The 23,339-nt window shown below is 47.2% G+C and overlaps 3 protein-coding genes across 3 annotated transcripts; 2 read left to right on the top strand and 1 right to left on the bottom strand.

The window, feature by feature from the left end:
* Positions 1–295: 295 nt before the first annotated feature.
* LOC111845106 (collagen triple helix repeat-containing protein 1) lies at positions 296–6,259 on the top strand. The gene is made up of 4 exons (XM_023814238.2): positions 296–428; positions 4,200–4,418; positions 4,908–5,124; positions 5,841–6,259. Exons 1-4 carry the CDS (start codon positions 306–308, stop codon positions 5,981–5,983), a joined length of 702 nt encoding a protein of 233 aa, XP_023670006.1. The 5' UTR covers positions 296–305; the 3' UTR covers positions 5,984–6,259.
* A 140-nt stretch (positions 6,260–6,399) lies between these two features.
* Positions 6,400–10,790, bottom strand: slc25a32b (solute carrier family 25 member 32b). Its single transcript, XM_023814225.2, has 7 exons — positions 10,393–10,790; positions 9,907–10,057; positions 9,602–9,687; positions 8,703–8,857; positions 8,249–8,362; positions 7,584–7,729; positions 6,400–7,472 (listed from the first exon to the last, which is right to left on the bottom strand). Exons 1-7 carry the CDS (start codon positions 10,583–10,585, stop codon positions 7,346–7,348), a joined length of 972 nt encoding a protein of 323 aa, XP_023669993.2. The 5' UTR covers positions 10,586–10,790; the 3' UTR covers positions 6,400–7,345.
* A 72-nt stretch (positions 10,791–10,862) lies between these two features.
* dcaf13 (ddb1 and cul4 associated factor 13) lies at positions 10,863–23,322 on the top strand. Its single transcript, XM_023814212.2, has 11 exons — positions 10,863–11,719; positions 12,015–12,214; positions 12,829–12,936; positions 13,024–13,113; positions 13,664–13,819; positions 14,359–14,436; positions 14,531–14,613; positions 15,498–15,662; positions 17,165–17,300; positions 21,798–21,961; positions 22,760–23,322. The coding sequence occupies exons 1-11, from the start codon at positions 11,650–11,652 to the stop codon at positions 22,845–22,847; spliced, it is 1,338 nt and encodes a 445-aa protein (XP_023669980.1). The 5' UTR covers positions 10,863–11,649; the 3' UTR covers positions 22,848–23,322.
* Positions 23,323–23,339: the final 17 nt, after the last annotated feature.

The raw sequence follows: 23,339 nt of genomic DNA, 5'->3' as shown, positions 1-23,339 counted from the left end.
TGAATTTCATTTGTGTTACTTATTCGGCATTAAAAATAGGCCTATCGGTCTATTGCTTAAGGGCACCTTTGCCTCAATCAGACAGGGTGGACTTTGGAGTGGGTAACTTTTAGAGGTCTTTTGGAGCAGATTCCTAAATTCCCAAGGGCTTCTTTGGTGCTGGGGGTTGTGGTGGAGGAGGGGGCGGCCGGTCTCAGAAACGCACGTTTGCGCAGCAGACCGAACGCATTTCACGCTGCCAAGGTTCTGCCCCGGGCACTAAATACGTCTGAGAAGTAGCATCGTGAAACGGCAGTGGCTGCTGCATGAATATGGTTTCCTTGCCGGCTCGACTGTTGCTTCTCAGCGGGTTGATCCTGCCTCTCTGCGGGACGGAGAAGGCTCGACAGCGGGGGCTCCGGCAGAGGGATGCTGAGATCGGGGACAGAGTAAGATTTAATTTAATTCGAAAACTTAATCACTCGTTTCAATTACAGAAACATAGTTTTCTGCTGCTTCTGTACTACAATGATGCATTACGAAAATATACCGAGGGACAATCAACTGAACGATTAAAACTTTATGCAGGATGTTGTCGAATGTACCGGTTGTAACTTTTAGTCGTTTTTGCAATTTATGATATTGAGCGTTTAAAATATATTCATATTACTCTTGAAATAATAATACGAAAATGTTTTAAGATTTCTTTAAACATTGCCGAAGTCCCTATATATTAGAGGTAGCGTCTCCCTGTTTGCCATACAAAGTCCAGTCTGGATGCTCCAAAGACCAAGAATTAACAGGAAAAAAAATCGATTCTTAGTGGTTTGACACTAATCCGTAAATATACCTTTGCAGCACGCCGAGGCGTTTCGGCGTGGAACTAAAGAGAAGGGAAATGTCGTGGCACATCAAAAACTTGTTTTAATTGATGGAATTTGGATTTTTTTTTTTTTTTTTGACATTGCCACAAAAGGGAATTTGGAGTTGAAAGTAAATGCTCGACATTATTTAAAGTAGAAGTTAGTGATTTCATGGGAATGCGTTTGAAGAAGTCGTCCGGATCGCCGCAAAGGGGGAAAAGATAGGACGAGGGGGGATTTGGGGGGGCTTACAAAATTGAAAAAAAAAAAAATGGATTGGTCTGGGTTGGGGGCCCAATATGATATGCTTTCACGGGGCCCAAAATCTCAGCACCACCCGAAGTGATACACGGTTCTGCAAACCCCTACTTAAGTCACGCCGTAGTGCACTGGGAGCGATACAGACAGCCTGTAGTTTACCAGGTCCCTGTCCCTGTAGGTGCACTGAGACTGGGGGCGCTGTGTGCGCGACACCGCGTCAAGCTGGTTTCTGGTGTTTTGCCAGGTGTAATTTCCATTTAGTTTTAAAGTAATTTTCCACTTAATTTTTGAATTCACAGGCTGCTCTGCGATGGGTTGGCGCCTCGGGCGGTTCCCAGCCTCTCGGATAGGTTCTGGTCCCCCTGCGTCCTCGAATATAGAACAAATGGTAACAGAAAACTGATGGATGAAAATGAAATGGTACTTCAAAGAGCAGGACCCAACCCCCCCAAGAACGGCATCCATGAGAAACAAAATCAGATTTTCAACGGTCTCTGCGATCTCTTCAGAAGCTGTACTTATTTATTCCCATGTCAACCAAATTCCATTTTTCAGGTACCCACAAATATCTGTGAATGCAATCAAAAAAGCAAAAATGCCAAAACTCTCGTATATAGTTTGGTTACTTATGTTTAAGGTTAGGGCTGGGTAGGGGTTAAGGTCGTCATGGTGGGATTAGAGTTTTCCCCAAGGAAATGAATGGAGAGTCTCTACAAAGATATAATTACAAACCTGAGTGTCTGTGGGTAAAAGTCCATAAAGGAACATTCTGGATGTTACTTCAAATTTAGCGTAACCCAAAAGAATACGTTAGTAATCCTTTAAACCAAAGTTTGCACAAAATGTTACTCTTGCAACACGGGAGCTAAATCTGTCTTTACGTACAGGTGGCACTTTGACGACATGTGGAAACCGCGCACAATAGAGAGACCAAATTATATGCATGTTGTCTTCAAATATGTTCTGCTTCCAGAGAACGTGGTGAAGCCAGACAAAACTTGGAGAGTTTGGAAAACGAAGCGCGATTTAAGAATAATGTGGTCCGATCAGACAGCTGAGAGTTTACTTTTAGCTTTTTTCTCCTTCCTGTAATATACCTGAGTCTAGAAGAAAAGCCCTCTGTTTCTCCACCATTCCGCGTGTTCCCAACGGCTCCATTGCTTGCTGGACTTCGGTGCGGCGCCAGGAAAAACCCCCTCCGGCTCGCCCCGCGGCCAGCCCTTTTCCTAGAGAGCCGTCAGGGCGCCGGACCTCCACGCTTGCCTTCGGTACGCGGCCATGGAGGTGGACGTCATTTCAGTCTGAGATCGATGCGATCTGGTTTCGCTGGAACGTAAACCGAATGAAACCATAATACAATTAGACTGTATGGGAAGACCAGGAAGTTCCAGCGGCATCTACAAAGTACAACTATATTCAAGATTCAAGATTCAAAGAACTTTATTAATCCCAAAGGGAAATTGCTTTTTATACTATATAATACTATTTATTATAATCTATATTCCCGTTGACCACTGTTGCAGTTCCCTTTGAATTCTGCTTTTTGAATTGCTCTTCTGGGCACCATTTCCAAAGGCCTCTCGGGTGTTTCATGTATCATCATTGTAATATTGACGAATTGAACGTAGTGAGTATGGCTTGTAGCTTTAAGTATTAAAAAAAAAAAAGAGTAAAACAACATAACGCGCTAAGTGTGATGCAGAACCCAAAACTTTTGCAACGGCCCATGTTTTGATATGTGACAAAGAAGCAACTAAACTCACACCCCTTACTCCTGACAGTCATGGTATTCTGTATGGCAATAACAGACCAGACTTTTTGGCCGAAACCAAGTCGTCGTCTAGACAGCAGTAACCAGACGCAATAATCTTGTAATTTTTAACTCGGGCCCACTGTTAATATAACGTGGCCTGGTGCTGGTTCCCTCTTTTATGAAAACGTCGGCATCTAAAAATAGCCTTGGAATTACTAAATCGCTGTGTGCCTCGCACCCGTTTGAAAGTCTCCGGCAACTATGCCAGCGCCGCTGGCTTTTCCCGTTTCGTCCCAGCAGACAGACGTGCTCTACCGTCCGCCGCCACAAAACCTCCCAGACAAGCGGGTCCTTGTATCTGTGGCACCTACAGCACAACACAGAGAAGGGGGCTTTGTATTCTGCTGGAGCCGTTCATTGTCTTTCTAAAGGGTACAGGATACGTTCCTCTTCGGGGATTTGAGTGGCGTTGTTTTGTTGTTCAGTACAATTTCACAGTCATCATGCAGCCCAGCTGCAGACTTCAGAATGGGGTTTTTAAATTGCCTTTTCATGAATCTAAACAAGTTTGAATGTTATTAATGGAATCTGTAGTGGGAAATTTGAAACGAAAGGTCAGGTTTTTGAACCAGACTAATCCCGTTGGTGTTATCACCATGGAACAAGCGATGTGATGTTTCGCTGAGGAAGGCAGAACTGCTTCTCTTTTATTCCAGCATCTGTGTAAACAGTGACAAAGTGGAAGTGAATCACTCTGCAGAGTCATCTGGCAGTGGCCATTGGCGTGGGATGACTCAGCGTAAATCTTGGCGAGGGATTTTCAATCCGGACAGGAAAAGTGGTCGTGCCCTTTTTCAAATGCTGTGGTCCATTGTCACCCTTCATACTGGAGTTACTGTGGATAGTTCATCTAGTGGCCTGATCTGCAGCGACAGTTCAACACCTACAATGCACCAAATTATATATTTTTCAATATTAGTTGGTTCTTTTGATTCCCAAAATTAGTTCTAGCTGTGTCACTGACACTGAGGTTGTGTGATTCTCTGTGTGAACAAGACATTTTGCACATATTTTTTGTTTAAGCTAGTCTTGGTGTTCCACGGCAGTGACAGTTTCACAATAAAGGGGCCATATAGCTTTTTGAACCTAGACAGGGTAAAACCAATGGATTTTCCAGCACTGGTTGAGGTGGTATTGATTTGCACCATTAACAAACCCAGATGGTTCCATGACCAGGAGAAGAATTTGACCGCTGATGTCACTGTTGAGTCACAGCTGCCTGAAGTTAGAGGCCTCATGTGGGAGATCCCCCAATGCCCTGCCTCCTCTCCCTGCTCCTACAGTACACCAGCTGCCTGCAGGGACCTCCGGGGGTCCCGGGCCGTGAGGGGAACCCCGGCGTCAACGGCATCCCCGGCACGCCCGGCATCCCGGGCCGCGATGGCCTGAAGGGTGCGAAGGGCGAGTGTGAGAGGGAGATCTTCGAGGAGCCCTGGAAGCCCAACTACAAGCAGTGCGCCTGGAACTCGCTCAACTACGGGATCGACCTGGGCAAAATCACGGTGGGGGTCGAGGAGAGCCTGGCGGGCGTTAAACACTACAACTCTAAGTGATGCTTAAGTTCATATATACAGTGTATGCATATATATATACACACTAAACATATTATATACACCACATGTAATAAACTTATGGTTTATAGTGTATGTTTCTGTGGGTTAGGACTGGAAGGTCACCAGTTCAAATCCCGCAGCTGGTAGCGTGATTTCACCATTAGGTTGTTGAGCAAGGCCCTTTATTAACCCCAGCTGCTGCAGCGACACTGGCTGACCCTGATCTCTGATCCTCACTTGTATGTTGCTTTGGACAAAAGCATCTACTAAACGAACAAATGTAACTATCAGAAATATGCTATTTTGTTTAATAAACAGAATGACCTTTGAACTCAGATGTGATTTGGCACATTTGGCTAGTAGCCTGATGATGTGCAGACTTTGGGTCATGTGACCGTCTCCTTAGCCACGCCCCCCTTCCTTTATCTCCACCCGCAGGAATGCACGTTCACCAAGATGCGCTCGGACAGCTCGCTGAGGGTGCTCTTCAGCGGTTCCCTGCGGCTCAAGTGCAAGACAGCTTGCTGCCAGCGCTGGTACTTCACGTTTAACGGGGCGGAGTGCGCAGCGCCGCTACCCATAGAGTCCATCATCTACCTGGACCAGGGGAGCCCTGAACTCAACTCCACCATCAACATTCACCGCACCTCTGCAGGTGGGAGCAAACTAGGTTTGCATGTTCCCCAAACTCCGCCCCCCTCTCCCCTGAGCGCCAGAGCACGTTCCCCAAACTCCGCCCCCCTCTCCCCTGAGCACCAGAGCACGTTCCCCAAACTCCACCCCCCTCTCCCCTGAGCACCAGAGCATGTTCCCCAAACTCCGCCCCCGTCTCCCCTGAGCGCCAGAGCACGTTCCCCAAACTCCACCCCCCTCTCCCCTGAGCACCAGAGCACGTTCCCCTCTCTCCGCCCCTCTCTCCCCTGAGTGCCAGAGCACGTTCCCCTCTCTCCACTGAGCGCCAGAGCACATTCCCCGAACTCCGCCCCCCTCTCCCCTGAGCACCAGAGCACATTCCCCGAACTCCGCCCCCCTCTCCCCTGAGCGCCAGAGCACATTCCCCAAACTTGAAGAACTCAAGAACAGTGATTGTGTAAATATTTAAGTTGTACTTGCAGTTGCATTTAATTGTTTCTCTTACCTGATGTTTCTGTGCGGTTTGTGCTTTGCTTTTTGTGGGTCATTAATGTCTGATCTGCTTTGAAATGATTTCGCAGAGCGATGTACATCCTACAGTTGAGCCTAGATAAGCCTAACAGGTGTAACCACCGAGATGTGTGGTGTTTATGATAAGCCAAGCATCATGTGACACACCGGACCAATCAGAGTTCATGACACACGGTGCTGATGTCACATTTGCTGTTCTGTGTCCAGTGGAGGGCCTTTGCGATGGGATCCAGGCTGGTCTGGTGGATGTGGCCATTTGGGTCGGCACCTGTGCTGACTACCCACGGGGCGATGCTTCCACCGGCTGGAACTCCGTGTCCCGTGTCATCATCGAGGAGCTGCCCAAATGAGGGGTGGCCCCCCATGAGAGATCCCCTGGAGGGAGACCATCGGCAACCAGCCCCACGCCCCTGCCAATCTGTGCTAGCATCGGTTCAGGATTGTGGAGTAAACCTGTCACTGGTGGGAAATTAGGCGTTTTTTGTAAAGCTCAAATGTTGTAGGAAAAAAAACGTAGTTTTGGATTTGCAAATTTTAGCCTGAGCTATTTTATGTTGTGGAACATCAGATGCCAATATCACTTTTTATATATGCAAATAAAAAATTACCTTTTTTTAAGAAATATATTTTAGCTAGTCATATCAGTTCTTGTCAAATCAGTTCATTTTTGTAATACATGATACAAACAGCTAAACTTTGCTATGTACTTAAAACACACTTACAAAACCATTTCTGTTACCTCATGTTAAATCACCGTATCACCAAAAACGTTACTGAATATCATTTATCATTTAAAGGATCGTTAAATTTCATCTTGGTACAGGAGAATGAGAATATAATTTTCTCAGATTACACATATAAAAACACACTTTTATGTACAACTGCAGAAACAAATCACAGTATTTCATAAATATTGAAAAGTGAAATAGTCACAAACTTTTACATGTAAAGAAACTTTGTTCTGGACATTATTTTTGCAGCATTTATTCAACTGGGAACAGGAAAAATGGAATTTAATTCCCGAACACTCTCACGGTCGAGGGCCGTTTAATTAAACGGTGGTATATGCTTGTGGCCTGCTGAAGCTACACAGGATGAAGAGGGCAAAAGCAGGCTGTAGAGAAGTTGAATCTGTTTCCAAATTTGTGCGCACAAAAATACGACTGAAGACTTAACACCATACCATCAAAATTCAGTAAATAAAAACATACGAAAGAGACTTATACATTTACAATTTTCACACAACTGGCCTGAGGGGAGTTGGGGGGGTGGTGGGGTGGGGTACCCCAGTAAGTCAGATCTGCCTTTGGTTGTGGGCCGTCGAGATGTTCAGAGATTCTGATGATGTCACTTCCCCCTCGTCTGATCCAGGGAGCGGCACTTCGTTTTGGGAAAACCACATTAAGTACATAAAAGTTTTTACGCTTCCTGACAACAAACTAAAAATAAATTTGATTCCATTACTCATTAAAACTCGGGAGGATGGGCTGAGGGATGGAACCCTAAGATAGCTGAGCTTGCTTTCACATTTTTATTCATTGTCTGTTATAACCAGACTATAACATGCTTTCAGAAGGAGGTCATTCCTTGTCCGATCCGAGGCCGTCTGGGTGCTGTGTTGTGGGAGCGGATAACCAACCACACGCTCAGGTTCCGCTCCCTCAGGAGTCTTGGGCAGGGCGAAGATCCTCCCCCGGGTTGGTTTCTTCTGCTCACGCCTGCTGGTCCAGCAGGAGGTGGGACATGTTCTCATACACGACGAAGGTGATGCAGCATGCGGGGGTCACCCTGAGCAGGTTGGCCAACATGCCTTTGTAGAAGCCCCTCAGGCCCTCATTTCTGGTAGGGAAGGAGACACGCGTCATGTGACACTTCAGCTCGACCATGTGACCACGTGAGAGTGAACAAGTGGATCTGCACGTAAAGGATCTGCAGGAGAGCAGGCGTCACCTCCATGTCCTGCGAATGACGTCCAGCGCTCCGCTGTACGTGGTGTGCTGGTCCTGTAGCCGGGCCCGGACCACCTGGTATGGGTATGTAGTGGAAACGGCAAAGACTTTGGACAGGGCGGCCATGGAAAGATATTCTAATGGATTCTGTGGAGAAAGTAATTGCCGTGCTGTGATTCTCTGGCGAGCAAAGTAATTGTATTCACAAGCTCCTTTCTGTTCTATTCTGTTCTTGTGAGAATTCTGTTGGGAGTCCAGTTGTGACCAGTAGTTTTGTTTTTGCACAGGTCACATTTCCATTGCATCAAGCATAAACACTTTGTTAGGTTTCAAAGGATGTACACACACAGGTTTGTATTTATGTCTTTGTGGGGAACGTCCATTCATTTTTATGGGTAAAACCCTAATCCCAACAATGACAACCTTAACCCCAAACCAGCCCTAAACTTAACTATAAGTCACCACCAAGTTTTCTGATTACAGTCACAGATTTTTTATTAAACCGAGTTACCAAATATGGAGACTTAAAAAATATCCCCATCAGAGAAAGATAACAGGTTTTCATTACATTGTGGGGAATTTGGTCCTCACAATGCAATAATTGCAAACACACACACACACACACAAAACACAGTGAGTTGTTCATTCATCACATTGTTCACTCACCAGTTTCGCTTCTGAAGCTCTGCTCCTGTACTTATTGTAATCCCTCTTCAGCTCCTCGTATGCCATGAACTGCAGTGCACCATGGGACGTGCCGAACAATCCGGGCACAAAACCCTGGAATCACACAGAATGGCACATCATTGTTGATCAGCTTTGAAAACGCACAACTTCCCATTTCTTAAAAGTACTCCTGTTGCTGGTAAATCTGGTTTAACTCTCTTTAAGCTCAAGACACCTTATGTCTTCAGGAAGCTCACTAATTTGGTTTTAAAGCGCCCTCTAGTGGTGAACTTCTAAAAATTCAACACTAAAGACTCATGAAGACTGACTGACTCATGCCATGGTCTCTAAAGCACTGTTCTTAATGTCTTTGGGTTGCGGCTTAATGACCAAGGAAAACTGAACCACTGCTCTAAAGAGTAGGGATTTCCCAGGGAGGCAGAACAAGCATTACCCTGTACAGTCCTGCTACACCCTCCTGCCGGTATATTTTCACCAAGGCGTCCAGCATGCCTCTGTACTGCCTGCCAGAGTGGTCGGTGTTGTACTGCAGGACCAGGCGGGTTTTGGTTACCCAGATCGGGTTGGTCAGGCAGAGCGTCATTCCACCTAGAAGGAAAGTTTGGCCTGGTTAGAAGTGGAACAGCACAGACTCAGATGGTAACAAACCCCCATCCTCAGTCACCATTTCAAAAACATGTTATTCAAGAATTGTAGAGGAGGTGGGTCCAGGCAACTAGAGGGGGACAAAGAAATCTGATTGGTTGGCCCTACCTCCTTGAGCCACTTGACCCACCTCCTGTACAATCTGATTGGTTATTTCTCTGAACCAAAAATTTTTCATTCTGCCCTCAGAACATTTTTGTGCAAGTATAACTCCCATGAGTGAGAAGCACACCCCAAATTAAAGGCTGCCAGTGGTATATCCCACCACCAATTGGAGCAGCTCATTTTGGGAACATGGACGTTATGATGAAAGGTTCCAGATCATTTATTTTTCACCCTTCTGAAGAGCTCATGCTTCTGACTTGGATGACCCAGCAACCCAAACTTAATTCTGGTTCTTGAAAGACCAGTGACAGTCTGAGAAAGTATAGATGTATAAACTGTGTCCAGTGTCTATTTTTGTTAACATTTTAATTTTAGGTGTCTTCGGGTGCCAGAGAAATGGGTATTTTGACAATGTCCCCCTTTGTCTCAGTCCCCGACAAAGTGGCAGAATATAAGCATCGGTACACTGATCCTGTATGACCAGAAAGGCTGGATGGAGACTGCAGATGTACCATGTTCCACAATGTGGATCAGAACCCCCTGGGAAGACAGAAGACTGGGACACGGACACACAGCACCCACCTGCCTGAGCGGCTGCTATCAAGTGCTCCGAAGCGCTGAGTTCAGAGCGACGGTCTTCTCGAGCGTAGGCCTTGATTGCATTGTAGCTGCAGGGGTTGATGCAACACTTAGCCAGCCCAATAGCAAAGATGTGTTTTATGTATACATTCACTTTGACACTTTACGCTTTTGTAGTTTTTGTAAGATTAATTAATGTTTTTACAGTGAAAGCACTAGCTTTTCCTTGGTTGGTGTTTCTGTTGCTGGTAATGACTCTTCGTCGTTTAATTGGTAAAAATCTGAGTCGCACATGTCAAGATACGCACAAGAAGAAGTACAGTCCCCAGGACGCTCCAGCGCCCCAGACGTTGGGAGTTACTCCTTGGTAGAGTCCCCTAAGTCCCTCTGCCCGCCAGATGCTCCGAATGCAGTGCAGCATTCCATTGTACTTGGGCCTCAGCTCCAGTCCATCACTCACTGCACGGGGGGGGGGGGGGGGGGGGGTAATTGGTTATGGTTCTTTCTTATGAATGTGGAATTTTCCATATGCAATAAATAACTGAATCACATAATTAATGTCTGCTCTTAACATCTCATTTTTTTAATAAATGAAAACGTCAAACATTTCAATACCTCCCTTCAGCTGTCCTGCCAGGAATTAAAATTGTTACTCTGGTCACAAAACGATCGGGCCCTCCATAAGACAGATTTATATTTAAACTATCCGTTTCAGACTGGGTCCATGATTACAATAATTAAGTGTCTTCCTGCATCTCCTTCTGGTCATCACCGAAAACGGGAATAATACGCACCTGCAAACCGGATCTTGACCAGATCGAGGGGATGTAGCACCATGGTGGAGATGACCCCTCCGGTCACACCCGCCACTAAATTTTCGTATCTGACATGAGAAAAGAAGCGCCGGAGTCTAGCTGTCACCGACACCGGGGTGCCTTCGCGTTCCGGTGACACCGACAGCGGCGTCGGGGATCCCACGGGACTCATGCTCACTCACAGCAGGTCAGTACCCAGGCGCAGGGTTAACTGACATCTGAACTAGACACCTTGTGCAACGAACACGTCCACTACGCACCCACGCTACCGCTGCACACTAGCGTTCCACCTCTTCAGGCGCTCGTTCCAAAGCTGCGTGTTTATGACGCAATAAAAGTGCTCCCAAGTCTGACATCTCTATCCCATAATACAACGCGCCAAAACTAGACAAACCACGTGGACGAACAGCGGAAGTCCCGCTCTGTCATTTTAAGAGCCTGGGAGACGTTGGCACTTTTCCCATTCTTTAAGACATTAACGACGATTTAGTCCTGGGAACATGAAATGATAATTCTTTAAAATATACGCCATAATTTTAAATGTATGCAGTGTATTCTCCGATACAAAAGGTGGCAGCAAACCCAAGACACTCAGGTCAAAAGTTGACCATAAAATTCTAAATCTAGGTAAACTCCATAGATATGGGTGCAAGTCCAATGTAAACAGTTGGTAGAAATTTTTGTAAAGCTGCGGTATGGAAAATGGCATTTAATATTTTTGTGTGGGCACATTGTAGATTATGCAATCGGTAAATCTTGTTTCAGGTAGTTTCACGTTTATTATAGGTCATGTACTCAAGTTGTATTATTTTATGAGAAGTCAGGAAAACATAACTATAGGAGTGTATGTATCTCACACGAAATGCAGCAAACATTATCCCGGACATAGGTACATTTATTAGGTATATTGCCACTTACCATTGATATAACAAACATAACTCAAGAGAAAACAGCAGAACACACGAACAATATCTATTTTTATTACTGAATTCCACGATTAAAAATAAAACAATACAAATTTAAGAATTAAAGTAGTTTGCTGAGCAAATGAAGTCGTACAGGTCGTACTCCAGTGCGGTAGGGGGCAGCATATCCATCAAATGACCCGAGTTCCGAGAATCTTTTAAAGATGGATTCCTGAACAGAACACATGTTTACTTTGTATTTTTTGTATAATTGGATTTGGAATCGGTGTAGTACCATACGAAGAAACCGGATAACCACGCGTGATAAAAGATGAAAGTGAAGGTCCTGTGCCGAAACCCGGATGATTATGTCCGCGAAACGACGAAAGATGTGCAGCGTGGTGGGTCTCAGGTTACCGAGCAATTCCTGCTCTTCTTAAATCATTTACACACCCTCGTAGGTCGTGGTTTATACCGACAGCCAAAACCGTTACCGTTTCTCCGTTTTGTTGGCTTGAGCTCATTTTTATCTCAGATAAAATACGAGTGTCCTGTTAAGATGTTAATTCTCATGTCTTATCTGTAGTGAATCAGACATTTACCTATTTGTGCTGTTAAAAAGCTACCTTTCTTCGTCTGAAGTGATTGATTATGGTAACGGTAATCAAAAGGATTTCTAACAACGTTGCGTTTTAGTTCCCAGAAATTATGACCCGTCGCTGCACCCTTTCGAGGTGCCGAGGGAGTACACACGGGCTCTGAACGCCACCAAGCTGGAGCGTGTGTTCGCCAAACCCTTCGTAGCCTCCCTGGATGGCCACAGGGATGGGGTCAATTGCATGGCCAAGCACCCCAGCAGCCTGTCCACGCTGCTCTCTGGATCCTGCGATGGCGAGGTATCAGGCAGCCGGCCCCTTATACCAGCAAAGCAGGGTTGCCAACTTCAGGCAGCTGGCCGAGTGACATTTTAAATTTGAAACAATTTACATGAATTTAAGGGTTTGATTACCTTGTAAATAGTCTGTAGGGTTAGCAAACTACCCCAACGCTTCTGATGTACCTAATTTTAGGTCTATAATGGAGTAATATAGATTTTCCGTAAGATTTCTTGCATGAGAGTCTGAAAGCGTGAGTGTCACGCCAGATGCGTGAGAGTTGGCAACACTGGCGAAGGAAGTAAATGAACCTCTCTGCAGATGCTCCATTTCAGGAGGCTCTTCCTTTTTTTACAGTATTTTTGAGTAAATATTATTTCGATGGAAATTGTATTGAAAAGATGTCAGTTAAGGGTTTAAACGGTGAATGTCATTTCAGTCATTCCAGTCCAGCATTTTCATCTTGAACTTGCACCAGAGAAACAGTTGTTCTTTTGCCTGTATCTGACAAGGTTTAATAACAGTGCGCATGATTTTAGCCTTGATTGTCGTAAAGCCTCGATCATTCTTCAGTTAACTGTTAAGGTCGGTATTTTGTTTTCTCTTCCACCTGACGAGGGGTCTCTGTGCCACAGGTCAAAGTGTGGAACCTGCCAACACGCAAGTGTGTGCGAACACTGCAGGCACACGAGGGCTTCGTGCGGGGGATGTGCGTACGCTTCTGTGGGGCGTCTTTTTTCACGGTGAGCGCCCCCTTCTGGCCACCTGCAGCAGTGGCTGACAGTAGTATTAGACACACGTGAGTGGTTCCTAACATAGCCAGTTTATAGGTGGGTGATGACAGGACCATCAAGCAGTGGAAGATGGACACCCCCGGATACGGCGAGGAGGAGGAGCTTTTGAACACCATCCTGGGAAAGGTAGGCTGTTACAGCATCGCTTAAGGCACAGCCAAGACTTATGGGGAAAGAGTCTGCAAAATGAATTAATATAGTAAATTTGCAAAAATAAAAGCAGAATATACAGGAGAAACTTGACATCGTGCAAGGTTTATGGTTACACTCATCAGGCTGCGGTGACTCTGACTTGTTGCCTTGATTTAACACGGATCTGATGTTTTTAGGGCTGTGTGTGCACAGAAATTTGATCATTTCAAATCAGATTTGAGTCACTGTCAAATGTGGTCCTAGATTGGATCCATATCTGATTTGTGGCTATGCACCATGAATGAGATCGGAATGTGGGTTTATAGCCTTATGCATGCGGCGAGCATTTTTTTGCTGTTGGTTACACAGATGACTAGTGCAAAAGCATATCAATTTACACATGCAGGCCATTTTGGAAGAGCGATGTGTTAGATACAGGTCATTAGTAATTATAAATGTGAACAGTCAAGATGATCTGAGCAAACGGATCGGGATTGAACCGTGAGGACTGTAATGTGACTGTAGCTTGTGTTGTGTTCCTCAGACTGTGCTAACCGGCATTGACCACCACCAGAAGGAGAGCTTGTTCGCCACCTGCGGCCAACAGGTGGACATCTGGGATGAGCAGAGGAGCAGCCCCATCCGCACCTTCACCTGGGGGGTGGACAGCTTCAGCTGCGTCCGCTTCAACCCTGTGGAGGTCCGTCTCTGGGCGGGGGAGGCTGGCGCTACATGTTTCTTACATCTGAATCCGCAGGTCCAGCTTCACTGGCGTGCAGTGAAATGTCAGTGATTCTGTGAGCGGCGCAGTGGTTCAGTGGGTAGACATGCTGCTTCCCCATATTGTTTGGGTTTCCTCTGCTTTCTTTCTACAGCCCAATCAAATCCCAGCTAATCGGCACTTCTAAATTTCCCGAAGGTTAGGGCAGCGTTTCCCAATCCAGTCCATGTTTTTGCTCCCTCCCAGCTCCCAAAAAACGTGGACTGTCTGGATGACCCCGAGGACTCGGTTGGGAAATGCTGGGTCAGGACTGTGTGTGCATGTATATGCCCTGCTACTGACTGGCCTATGGTGTACCTGAGAGATTCTGGGCAGGAATCTCTGGAGCCTAAGCATCTAAGAAGGTGGCTAGCTGCCATGTCAGGAGATTCGGCCTGACCCACTTCTGATCTCCGCCGCGTCCTGCTGCGCTCGGCCCCTGCTGATATCGGTGCTTGATCACAGCTGTCCTTCCACAGACCGAGCTCCTGGCCAGCTGTGCTTCAGACCGTAGCATCGTGCTCTACGACATGAGGGAGGCCAACCCCCTGAAGAAGGTGGACCCCCGTCGCCAGTCACACCACACGCGGGGAGCCGGGTGTCCCGTCGTGGCGATGGCGTGTTCATGTCTGATTTTAATTGTCCCCTCAGGTGATTATGAGTCTGCGGAGTAACACACTGTGCTGGAATCCCATGGAAGCGTACTACTTCACCTGTTCAAATGAAGATTATAAGTAAGTGGGCTTTCCTCCTCAAAGTTTGTTTTGGAGTTCAGGATGCAGTATTTTTTGTGCTCGAACTTTTACTTCTCCTGTTTGGTGCCTGTATGCTTAGCTGAGTAGCATTTAATAACTTTTGACTTTGGTGTCTTTGTTGAAGCACATATAGAACATGCAGGGTTCTGCAGTGAGCTGGCGTGTCGTTAACGTTTTACTTTATGTGATTCGCTGTTCGCTGTGTCGTTCCCTTTCGCGGGATTTATTCGTATTTATGAATTTCATCTGCTGTTATCCTCTTGACTGAGCTGTTAAGATGATGAATCCTTTACTGGGGTTGGTTTGGGTTCTGTGTGTAGCTAGGGCTGCTCGATTATGGCAAAAATCATAATCATAATCGCAATTAATTTGGTCAGAATTGATCACGATTATTTAACACAATTACTCAATGACTATGGAACTGTCATCCATTTATTGAACTTCTGAAAAACACTTGTCTTTTTAACAGTGGATTTCCTTGAACTCTTAATATAATTAAACTGAGAAACTAATAAAAAGAAGCTGGAAAGGGCTGCACTGGATTTATAACACAAGAAAAAATGGGGGCATCATTGTGAAACGAAATGCGGCACAATAATCGTTTTATCTCAATTATTTTGTTTAGATGATGCTTGGAAGCCAAAATCGTAATTGAAATTAAAATTCGATTCATTGCCCAGCCCTACGTGTAGCTGGCGGCCGGCTGGACTGCGGCCTTCCCAGATCATCTCGGAGCCGTGTCACTGAGGCCTGTTTGACCAGTGAGCGTGACAGTGGCTGAACTCGTGGTTCATTCCGGAAGGTGTTGCCGCTGGCCCTTTAAGAGAGTCCCATCCTCCTCCTGTCTCCCCAATGTTGCGTAGCCTGTACACGTTCGACATGCGGCGGCTGGACACCCCCGTGACGGTTCACAAGGACCACGTCTCTGCCGTGCTCGACCTGGACTACTCGCCGACGGGGAGGGAGTTCGTGTCGGCCAGCTTCGACAAGACCATCCGGATATTCCCCAAAAACATGGGCCACAGCAGGTGAGTGTGGCCCCGCCCACACACTGCACTCCTGCCGCTCCTGTCCTCTGGTCCGTGAGCAATCGATACCGTGCCAGAAGCACGCCTTGTCGCAGAGCTCTTCATAGTGATCCAGGTTGATTAATAGCGGCCCGCCCTATTGAATAATGAAGGGTGGGGGGTAACATGCTCATGAGCTATAACTCTTATGATACAAGACCAGATGAGAATGATCTGATGTTGAACCCCCCCACTGTAATTACTGGTAATTGTAGCTACCCTTGTGAATAGTTCTTAGCTGTTACTGACTTGCCGCTTTCAGTTTTTTTTAGACCTGCTAATTTATCGATGACTTAATTTTCTTGGCTCTTCATGCACCTATTAGCTTGTTTGATGTTTTGCCGTAAACTCTTCACTCTGGTGGTTTTGCTTTGCTGCAATCTGAGCTATGGGTGCCTTGTTCAGTTCCGGTCGTTCCGTCTTTTTCTGGTTAATACTTGATGATAATGAACCACAGTGCGATGAGATGGCATCTTCTGTTTCAGCGGTTAAGGGAGAGCATTGAGCTAACAACGCGCTGATGAAGGGATGAGTGTTTGACGGATGGTTCTCGCTGGTCGCTGCGTGGCTGCCGCAGTGGGCGAGGGGTTGGGGTGCAGAAAGCTGACGGAAGCGCCGAGGTGGGGGTAGCAGAGTAGATTGATCCTGGGCACATTTTGTGGGTTTTATCTGGGCATGAGAGGAATTTGCGAGGCCGTGGTGTGCAAGCATGTCGCTATTCGCTGTTTGGCACCCAGTGGAGTCCAGGCTATAATGCCTGTTAGTAGGAGTGATATCGATCCCGGTCTTCATGAAGTGGGGGGGGGGGGGGATGACGACCCTGGTTAACTGGGCGTCGATTTTGATGCATAATATTTCCCAGTTTGCTTAGCAGCAAGTGTGTCCAGTCAGCATCCTTAGCGACTACGATGGGGGTTAAATGTCGATTATGGTGCCATTTGCTGATATGATTAATGAGGCCTGGAGTGGGGGTGGGAGAAGAGACCTAAAGAATGAAATGAGGGTCTTTGAGTTGGGGGGGTTTGAGCAGATAGGTGATAGAATGGGAGTTCAGGAGGGTTTTTGCCTCTGTAATTTTCTGAATCTACTGGCTGGCTTCTTTAGCCGTGTCTCATTCCGCCAACGGTCAGTCTGAGCTCAGCACTGCCATCTACTAATATTTATTTATTTATTGTGTCCCGTAGGTAGTAGAATCAAGTAAACTGGGGCCAAAATACTGCAAACACAAGGAATGGTTTGGGTTTGCCGAGGGTGGGTGTTTGGGATCTAATCGTGAGCCTGGAAAAGGGATTTCTCGTGGCGATGTCACTCCTTATGGGGGAATGTGGAAGAGGTATGAAAGAATGAGTGTGAATTCCAAGGGGGGGGGGGGGGTAGAGAATGGGAAGTGTGAAGCTGCCATGCTTTTTTCGGCCCCGTTAAATCCGATTATTCATTTGTGTTTATCTGCCCCCCCCCCACAGAGAGGTGTACCACACCAAGCGCATGCAGCATGTCATCTGCGTCAGGTGGTCCCTGGACAGCAGGTACATCATGGCCGGCTCGGACGAGATGAACATCCGCCTGTGGAAGGCCAACGCGTCGGAGAAGCTGGGGGTGGTGAGTCCTCAGCCGCCCACGGCCGCCGCCCACGGCCGCCGCCCACGGCCGCCGCCCACGGCCGCCGCCCACGGCCGCCGCCCACGGCCGCCGCCCACGGCCGCCGCCCACGGCCGCCGCCAGGCTCCTTGACACACCATCACCTTGTTAGTTTTGTGCTGTGCTGTTGCATTCCAAAGGGAAATGACTATGACATGTAGTCTAATGGTTCGCGATGCGCACTTGTGATTGAAAGGTTACTGGTTCGAATCCCCGTCCAGCCAGGTACCGCCCCCAAGCACTGTTCCCTGGGTGTTGAATTAGCTGCCCCCTGCTATGTCACATAGCCACAGGTGGGATAAATGCAGAGGATGCATTTCGTTTTTTGTGCTGTGGTTTGTCACCAATGACAGTTAATCACTTCACTTAAATTTGTTGGGTTGACTTTATTTATTGCTCTGCTACTTTTTATCGTGTTAAAACTTGTTGCTTATTGTCTGCTTTTATTTTCCATTTCCATAAATATAACCCCTCCCCCCACCTCCCCCCGGTGGCCAAATAGGTTTTTTTTTTTATTTAGAAAATGAACTCTACTTTTACACTCACGCGGTGGATGTTTGTTGCTCATTGCTGATCCCTGGAGGAGTAAGTCCTTGGGGTGCTGAGTTCAGGACTCGTGTTTGATTGCGGGGGGTCCCTGTAAACACTGCGCCCCCCCCAGACAGGAGCACATCGGTTGTGCGTTTCTGACACCATGTGTGACTGAACCCGGTGGGTTTTATTCATTGTATTATAAATTATTTTGTAAGAGAGTTAAAGGATGAGCTGAAGTAGACAGGCGGCCATGCAGTGATCAGGTTTCACTGGTTAAATCCCAGCTTTTCAGCTGATGCGTAACATTTCATTACTTCCCACCACAACCCAAAATGCCCACAGAACCCCCCCCCCTTTTTTTTCGTCTCCCGGGAAACCGTGGCATTAACATCGAGATTTTGTAAAGACCTTCGAATATCGCGAAAAAGTTTTTACGTTCACTTCTGGAGGTTTTGTGGCAAAACGGAAAGAATTTGAAAATTAATGCCTAATTAGGTCATGGCACCGAGTTTATCTAGAGCCACCGACCTACAGAAAGCCGTTCTCCGTGTTGAAGTATGAGGCATGGGTCTGGTTCTATCAGAATGATGAATGGCAAGTCCTTTTCGCATTAATGGAAGCACACCGTATTCACAATGTCATTTTGTCAGCTTATTTACTTATAAGCAGCACAAAACACGGAAACACAGCGACAGACCGAATCTGCGTCGGTGCTCATTATGGCTGACTGCGGGGGTGGCACCTGGTACACCGTAAAAACCGACCCGAGATTTATCTGCAAGCCCTGCCCTTAATGGATCAGACGATGCCCCCCCCCTGCTTATCAGCAGTTTTAAGCGACCAATCACTTAAATCAGTTGATGCTTTTCTAGCTGCATGCTTCACCGTGCCATCTTGGGTATTTTAATTAAGGAAACGCTGAATCGAGTCTCTCCCAGTGTTGTGCTGCATTCAGAAGTTACATCCGTGCCCCTGGCTGAATATGCTTCCTTTAAAAACCCTTTGGTTTTACGACTGTGTGCTAAATGCATGGATGCAGTGGTGGCTGAAGACTTCGCCGCCTCTTGAACACAGAATCGGGGTTGACCAGCCGCCCCCCCCCCCCCCCGTCTATGTAATGAGAAACTGGGCTGATTTTGCTGTTTCCACTGAAGTTTTGTGCAAACTATAAACAAAATTGGCAGAGTGAAATTGCAAATAGGATGTGTCTCTATGAACAGACGTCGTGATGGTCATCCCGCGAATTCGTCTGCTTCAGCATGGAACGGACTTTCCACAAGCTGATGCTTCTAGAAGGACTAATTGTCATGCCAATGTTGTAATGTTTCTGAACGCGAGAATGAAGCCACAATACAAACGTTCAATATGCACCCAAACGGAATCCGCTGGCCCGGGTGCAGCCTGTTGAGCTCTCATTACATTACTGATGTTACAAAATTCATTTTGCGTTTCACAATTAACACTATAACACATGTGAATCACAATTGTTATTCTATTTAAAGATAAGGTGAGCTGTATATTTTGGAAGTATTGCGTATTGCACCTTAGTCGTGTGTCACATGACTACTCTAGTCCAATCATGATCAAGTAATCACGGCTGCAGTAAAAGCTAGGCTGGTTTCATTAGCTAAAGATGGATAATAATCCTGAGATTGCAGAGCACCTGGGCATGATCAAGCCAGCAGTGTGGCAACATTTTGGTTATCCAGTGGAGTGTAGTATATTTTTATTTACGCTAAAGTCACATAACTACGTAATCTAACATGTTATTTAGTGTGATTCTGTTGCCAGTCAGTGAAACCCAGATTATTTCTTATTCGCCCCCCACCAAAAAAAGAAATTCTGTTTCCATGACACTTTTGCAAAGTTCTTTCTTTTCCATTTGCCACAAAAACCACCTCAAACCACTTCAAAACTTTTTTTGGTGATATTTGGGGTTCCCCCCCCCAACAACTTTTTTTCATTTTTGCTAACAATCTCTTAGTTGGCATCTACAAAACGCACGTAATCTTGGTTGGAGACCCCACTACTACGGCGGTCCGTGGGAACTGACCGCATCTCAGGGCATTTTGTGTTCCGATTGATACCTGCCCAAGGTACCTGAGGGTGGTGCTCGTTCCACAAAGATGTAGCTCCTCGTTGTTCCGCTGATGTGACCTCTGAAGGTCTTTCTGCTTCATTCCCTTGGCATCAGGTTCCTCACCCACCTGTTTAAAAAAATAAAATAAAAAAAGTCGTAAGTAAACGTTAAAATTCCTTAAATGATGAGGTTTCTTGGCACCATTCACAGGGGTTGGCAGCGTTTGTTTATTTCCCCCCCCCCCCCCCCCCCCATGTAAAATGAATTCGAGGAAAATCGCTGCATTTAATTAGGATGAAAGCCCTTTAGGAATGCTGTCGTGGAGACGGCACCCCGCCACGTGCTCCGGCGGGGACCGTGGATTTATGAGAAATGGCGAGGCGGCTGACGGCCGTCCGCTCCTGTGCCAGCTCCACTCAGGAGGCCCCGGCATCCACTGCCCCCCCCCCCCCCCCCCTCCCGAATTATCACAGCCGCTCGTTATGAGCCCCACCTTAAATCTTTGTGACGCTTCTGCTTTTTTTGCCAAGTAACGAGATTGTATCTCTGCAATGAATCCTCCTCCCTTATCTATGAATTATTTTATTTTACATGCATGTTTATATACTTAAGTCTCTGCATGTGGGGGTAACGGTGGCCCGCATTATATTGAATTCTATAGACATTTATCATGCGAAGACTTTCTCCTAAACTTAATGTATCAACCCTCCCCCATGAAGAAATCGGAAGTTTCACCCTCCCCCATGAAAATGTGACTTTTTTTTTTTTTTCCCTCGTATAATTAATCGGTATTTGAGTTGCCTCATAAATCATTAGAGAGAGTTAATTACCAAATCAAAGTGGCATGTCCATGCAAATTGTGATTGACCCGCGCTCACCTGCTGGAATAGAACAAGTTTCTAACCTCTCAGAGGCTACTGGCTTGTTTTTAGTGCTTTTCCCAGTTTATTCCTACATTTCCTTCCCCTATTCCCACCCAATAATAAGGCAGTGTGTGGCTTTGCGACTCGGCACCCGTGATCAGAAGTTCAGCAGTTCAGATGCCATAGTAGTGATTTCATTGCTGGGTCCTTGAACGAGCCCCTTAACCCCAATTGCTCCTGCGAGGGACTGATAAAACTGCATGTCGCTTTGAGTAAAAGCAACAACTAAATGCATGCAATGTAAGTGCTTTGTGGGCGACCCAAAAATGGTGGGGAGGATCGTCAGCAGATGGGCTGTGCAGGCGAAGCGAGCAGCTTCTCGGGCTCTGAGCGGAGAGCCTGAGAGCTGACATCTTAGCTGGCTTGGACACCTCACGACGCACCCCTGTATCCTCGTTTTGCTTTCTTGAAGCTGACACTTGTGCCGTTTGATCCTTCTCCATAACCTGACCCGACAGTGAGATGGCTGGGTTCTCCGGTTCCGCCTCCACTCTTCCCTACAAATTCTGTCTTCTAGGAGGAGATGAAGAGCTGCATCGGTTTATGACAAAATGTCGGGTGACTTTTGTTGGATTAACTCAAATGATAAACTTGTCTAACAAACTGTATGTTTGTCTTTAATGGATGGGGAACGCGATATATGTAGTAGCTGAATTTTGGAGGAAAAGCCCAGTAAGAAATGAGTGTATCCAGTAAACGTTACTCCCTGCTGGGCAAATCCCCCCCCCCCCCCCATCTCTGTGTTCTGAGGTGCTCGTACTGATAACCACCACAGAAACCAGTCTTGCCAGTTTACATCCACCGCTGTAGTTCTATGGTTAATGGGAGTCAATGCGGGAAAACCGCTGCAGGCCGTAGCCCTTCATTAAGTGACTGGGATGGCATTTCTAACCTCTGTGTTCCCCCCCAACCCCCCGCCAGCTGACGCCCAGGGAAAAAGCCGCTCAAAACTACAGCCAGAAGCTGAAGAGCAAGTTCCAGCACCACCCGCAGATCCGCCGCATCGCCCACCACCGACACCTGCCCAAGGGCGTGTACCTGCAGAAGAAGGAGCTGCAGGTCATGACGGCAGCCCGCCGTAGGAAGTGAGTGCCAGCCCCCCCCCCCCCCCTCCCCCGCGCACGCTCCCTTCCATACCTGGCTGTGGTAAAGTTAAGCCAAACCCCCCACGCAGTAAGGGAATGGTGGCCCTCGGCCTCCTTCCTGCCGCGGCGGCCTTAGCGCCCGAGGGGGACGTCTTGCCGTTGCGTCACCCTGCTTCTCCGGGTCAACTTGGCCCCCGTGCCTTTGCGACTCCCCATCGCCCCCTGCTGTCCTTTCTCCAGCCAGCTAGGGATTACAGAAGGGCTCCGCTGTGGCTTGGCTTTTCCTCAAAGCACACACCTTTCCCTTCTGACGTTTCGCTCGCACCTGCCGGGCCGCTGCCGCAGATGGCCGCCGGCTCACCTGGTAATGGCGTTTTGGAGATCCTATTACGCCGGCTGCTGGAGGGGCCCGTTCCTCTGCTAGCGGAACGCCGCCGACCCACTCCCTTCTCGGTCAGGTGGCGCTGAAGGAGCTGCGGAATGTTCTAGTGCTATTATGTCACCTGTTCTGCATATCGTTACCATTTTTTCGGAGATTCCCCAGTCGCTTTAGCTTTGCGTGATGGATGCTGGCGCGTAGCGTTCCCACAGGCATGGTGGTCCGGGCCCTTCTGCGGTTCCAGGTGCTGATGAGTGGGATCCATCTGTTCCCCGTCGGTCCATCTGCGATCAGATCGAGGCTGGCGGCTGCACCTAGTGTTTGAGGGTGGTGGGGGGTGGGTGTTGAGTGGATTCCCTGTTGACGCTACCCTGTTCATAGCTAAATGGGACTAACAGAATCTGTATTTCTTCTTCCAGGGAGAGGAACGTGAAGAAGCACAGCAAGCCGGGTTCCATCCCCACTGTGGCCGAGAAGGAGAAGAATATCGTGGCTGTGGTCAAGTAAACACCCCCATAACCCCCCCAGGCGTACCCCCACGGAGATGGACAGCAGCCACTGGTGTGGAATACGCTTTCCTCTCCAGACTCTTTCTGCGAGGATTCCCAGCCCCCCCCCCACCACCACCACCACCAGAATTTGGAAGAATTCCTGTTTTTCTTTTCACCAACTGCTAAAGATTTGCTGGGTTCTGTGTCCCCCCCTATTTCTGTAAGGGCTCTTTTGACTCTGTTGCTCTCTCAGTGGATGGGCTAGTGGTGGGGGGGGGGACTGGACATGTCATGAAACAGACCAGCTCCTCGAAAGTGCGTATAATTCATCGAAGAAACTGAACACTGACCCTGGGGGTAATGGGTATACGGATCTCCTTGCAGGGTACATATCGCATGCAAATGCTGTAACCCTATTCCCTCTCCGCTGGCATATTGCTGACCTGTTTGTTTGTTTTTAAATCTTGTAATAAAACTTGACTATAAATGAACTCAAGGCCACTGTGGT

Source organism: Paramormyrops kingsleyae, chromosome 9 (assembly GCF_048594095.1).
Source record: "Paramormyrops kingsleyae isolate MSU_618 chromosome 9, PKINGS_0.4, whole genome shotgun sequence".
Lineage (NCBI taxonomy): Eukaryota > Metazoa > Chordata > Actinopteri > Osteoglossiformes > Mormyridae > Paramormyrops > Paramormyrops kingsleyae.
The sequence above is the reverse complement of the archived record's forward strand: the minus strand, read 5'-3'. Positions and strand labels throughout refer to the sequence as shown.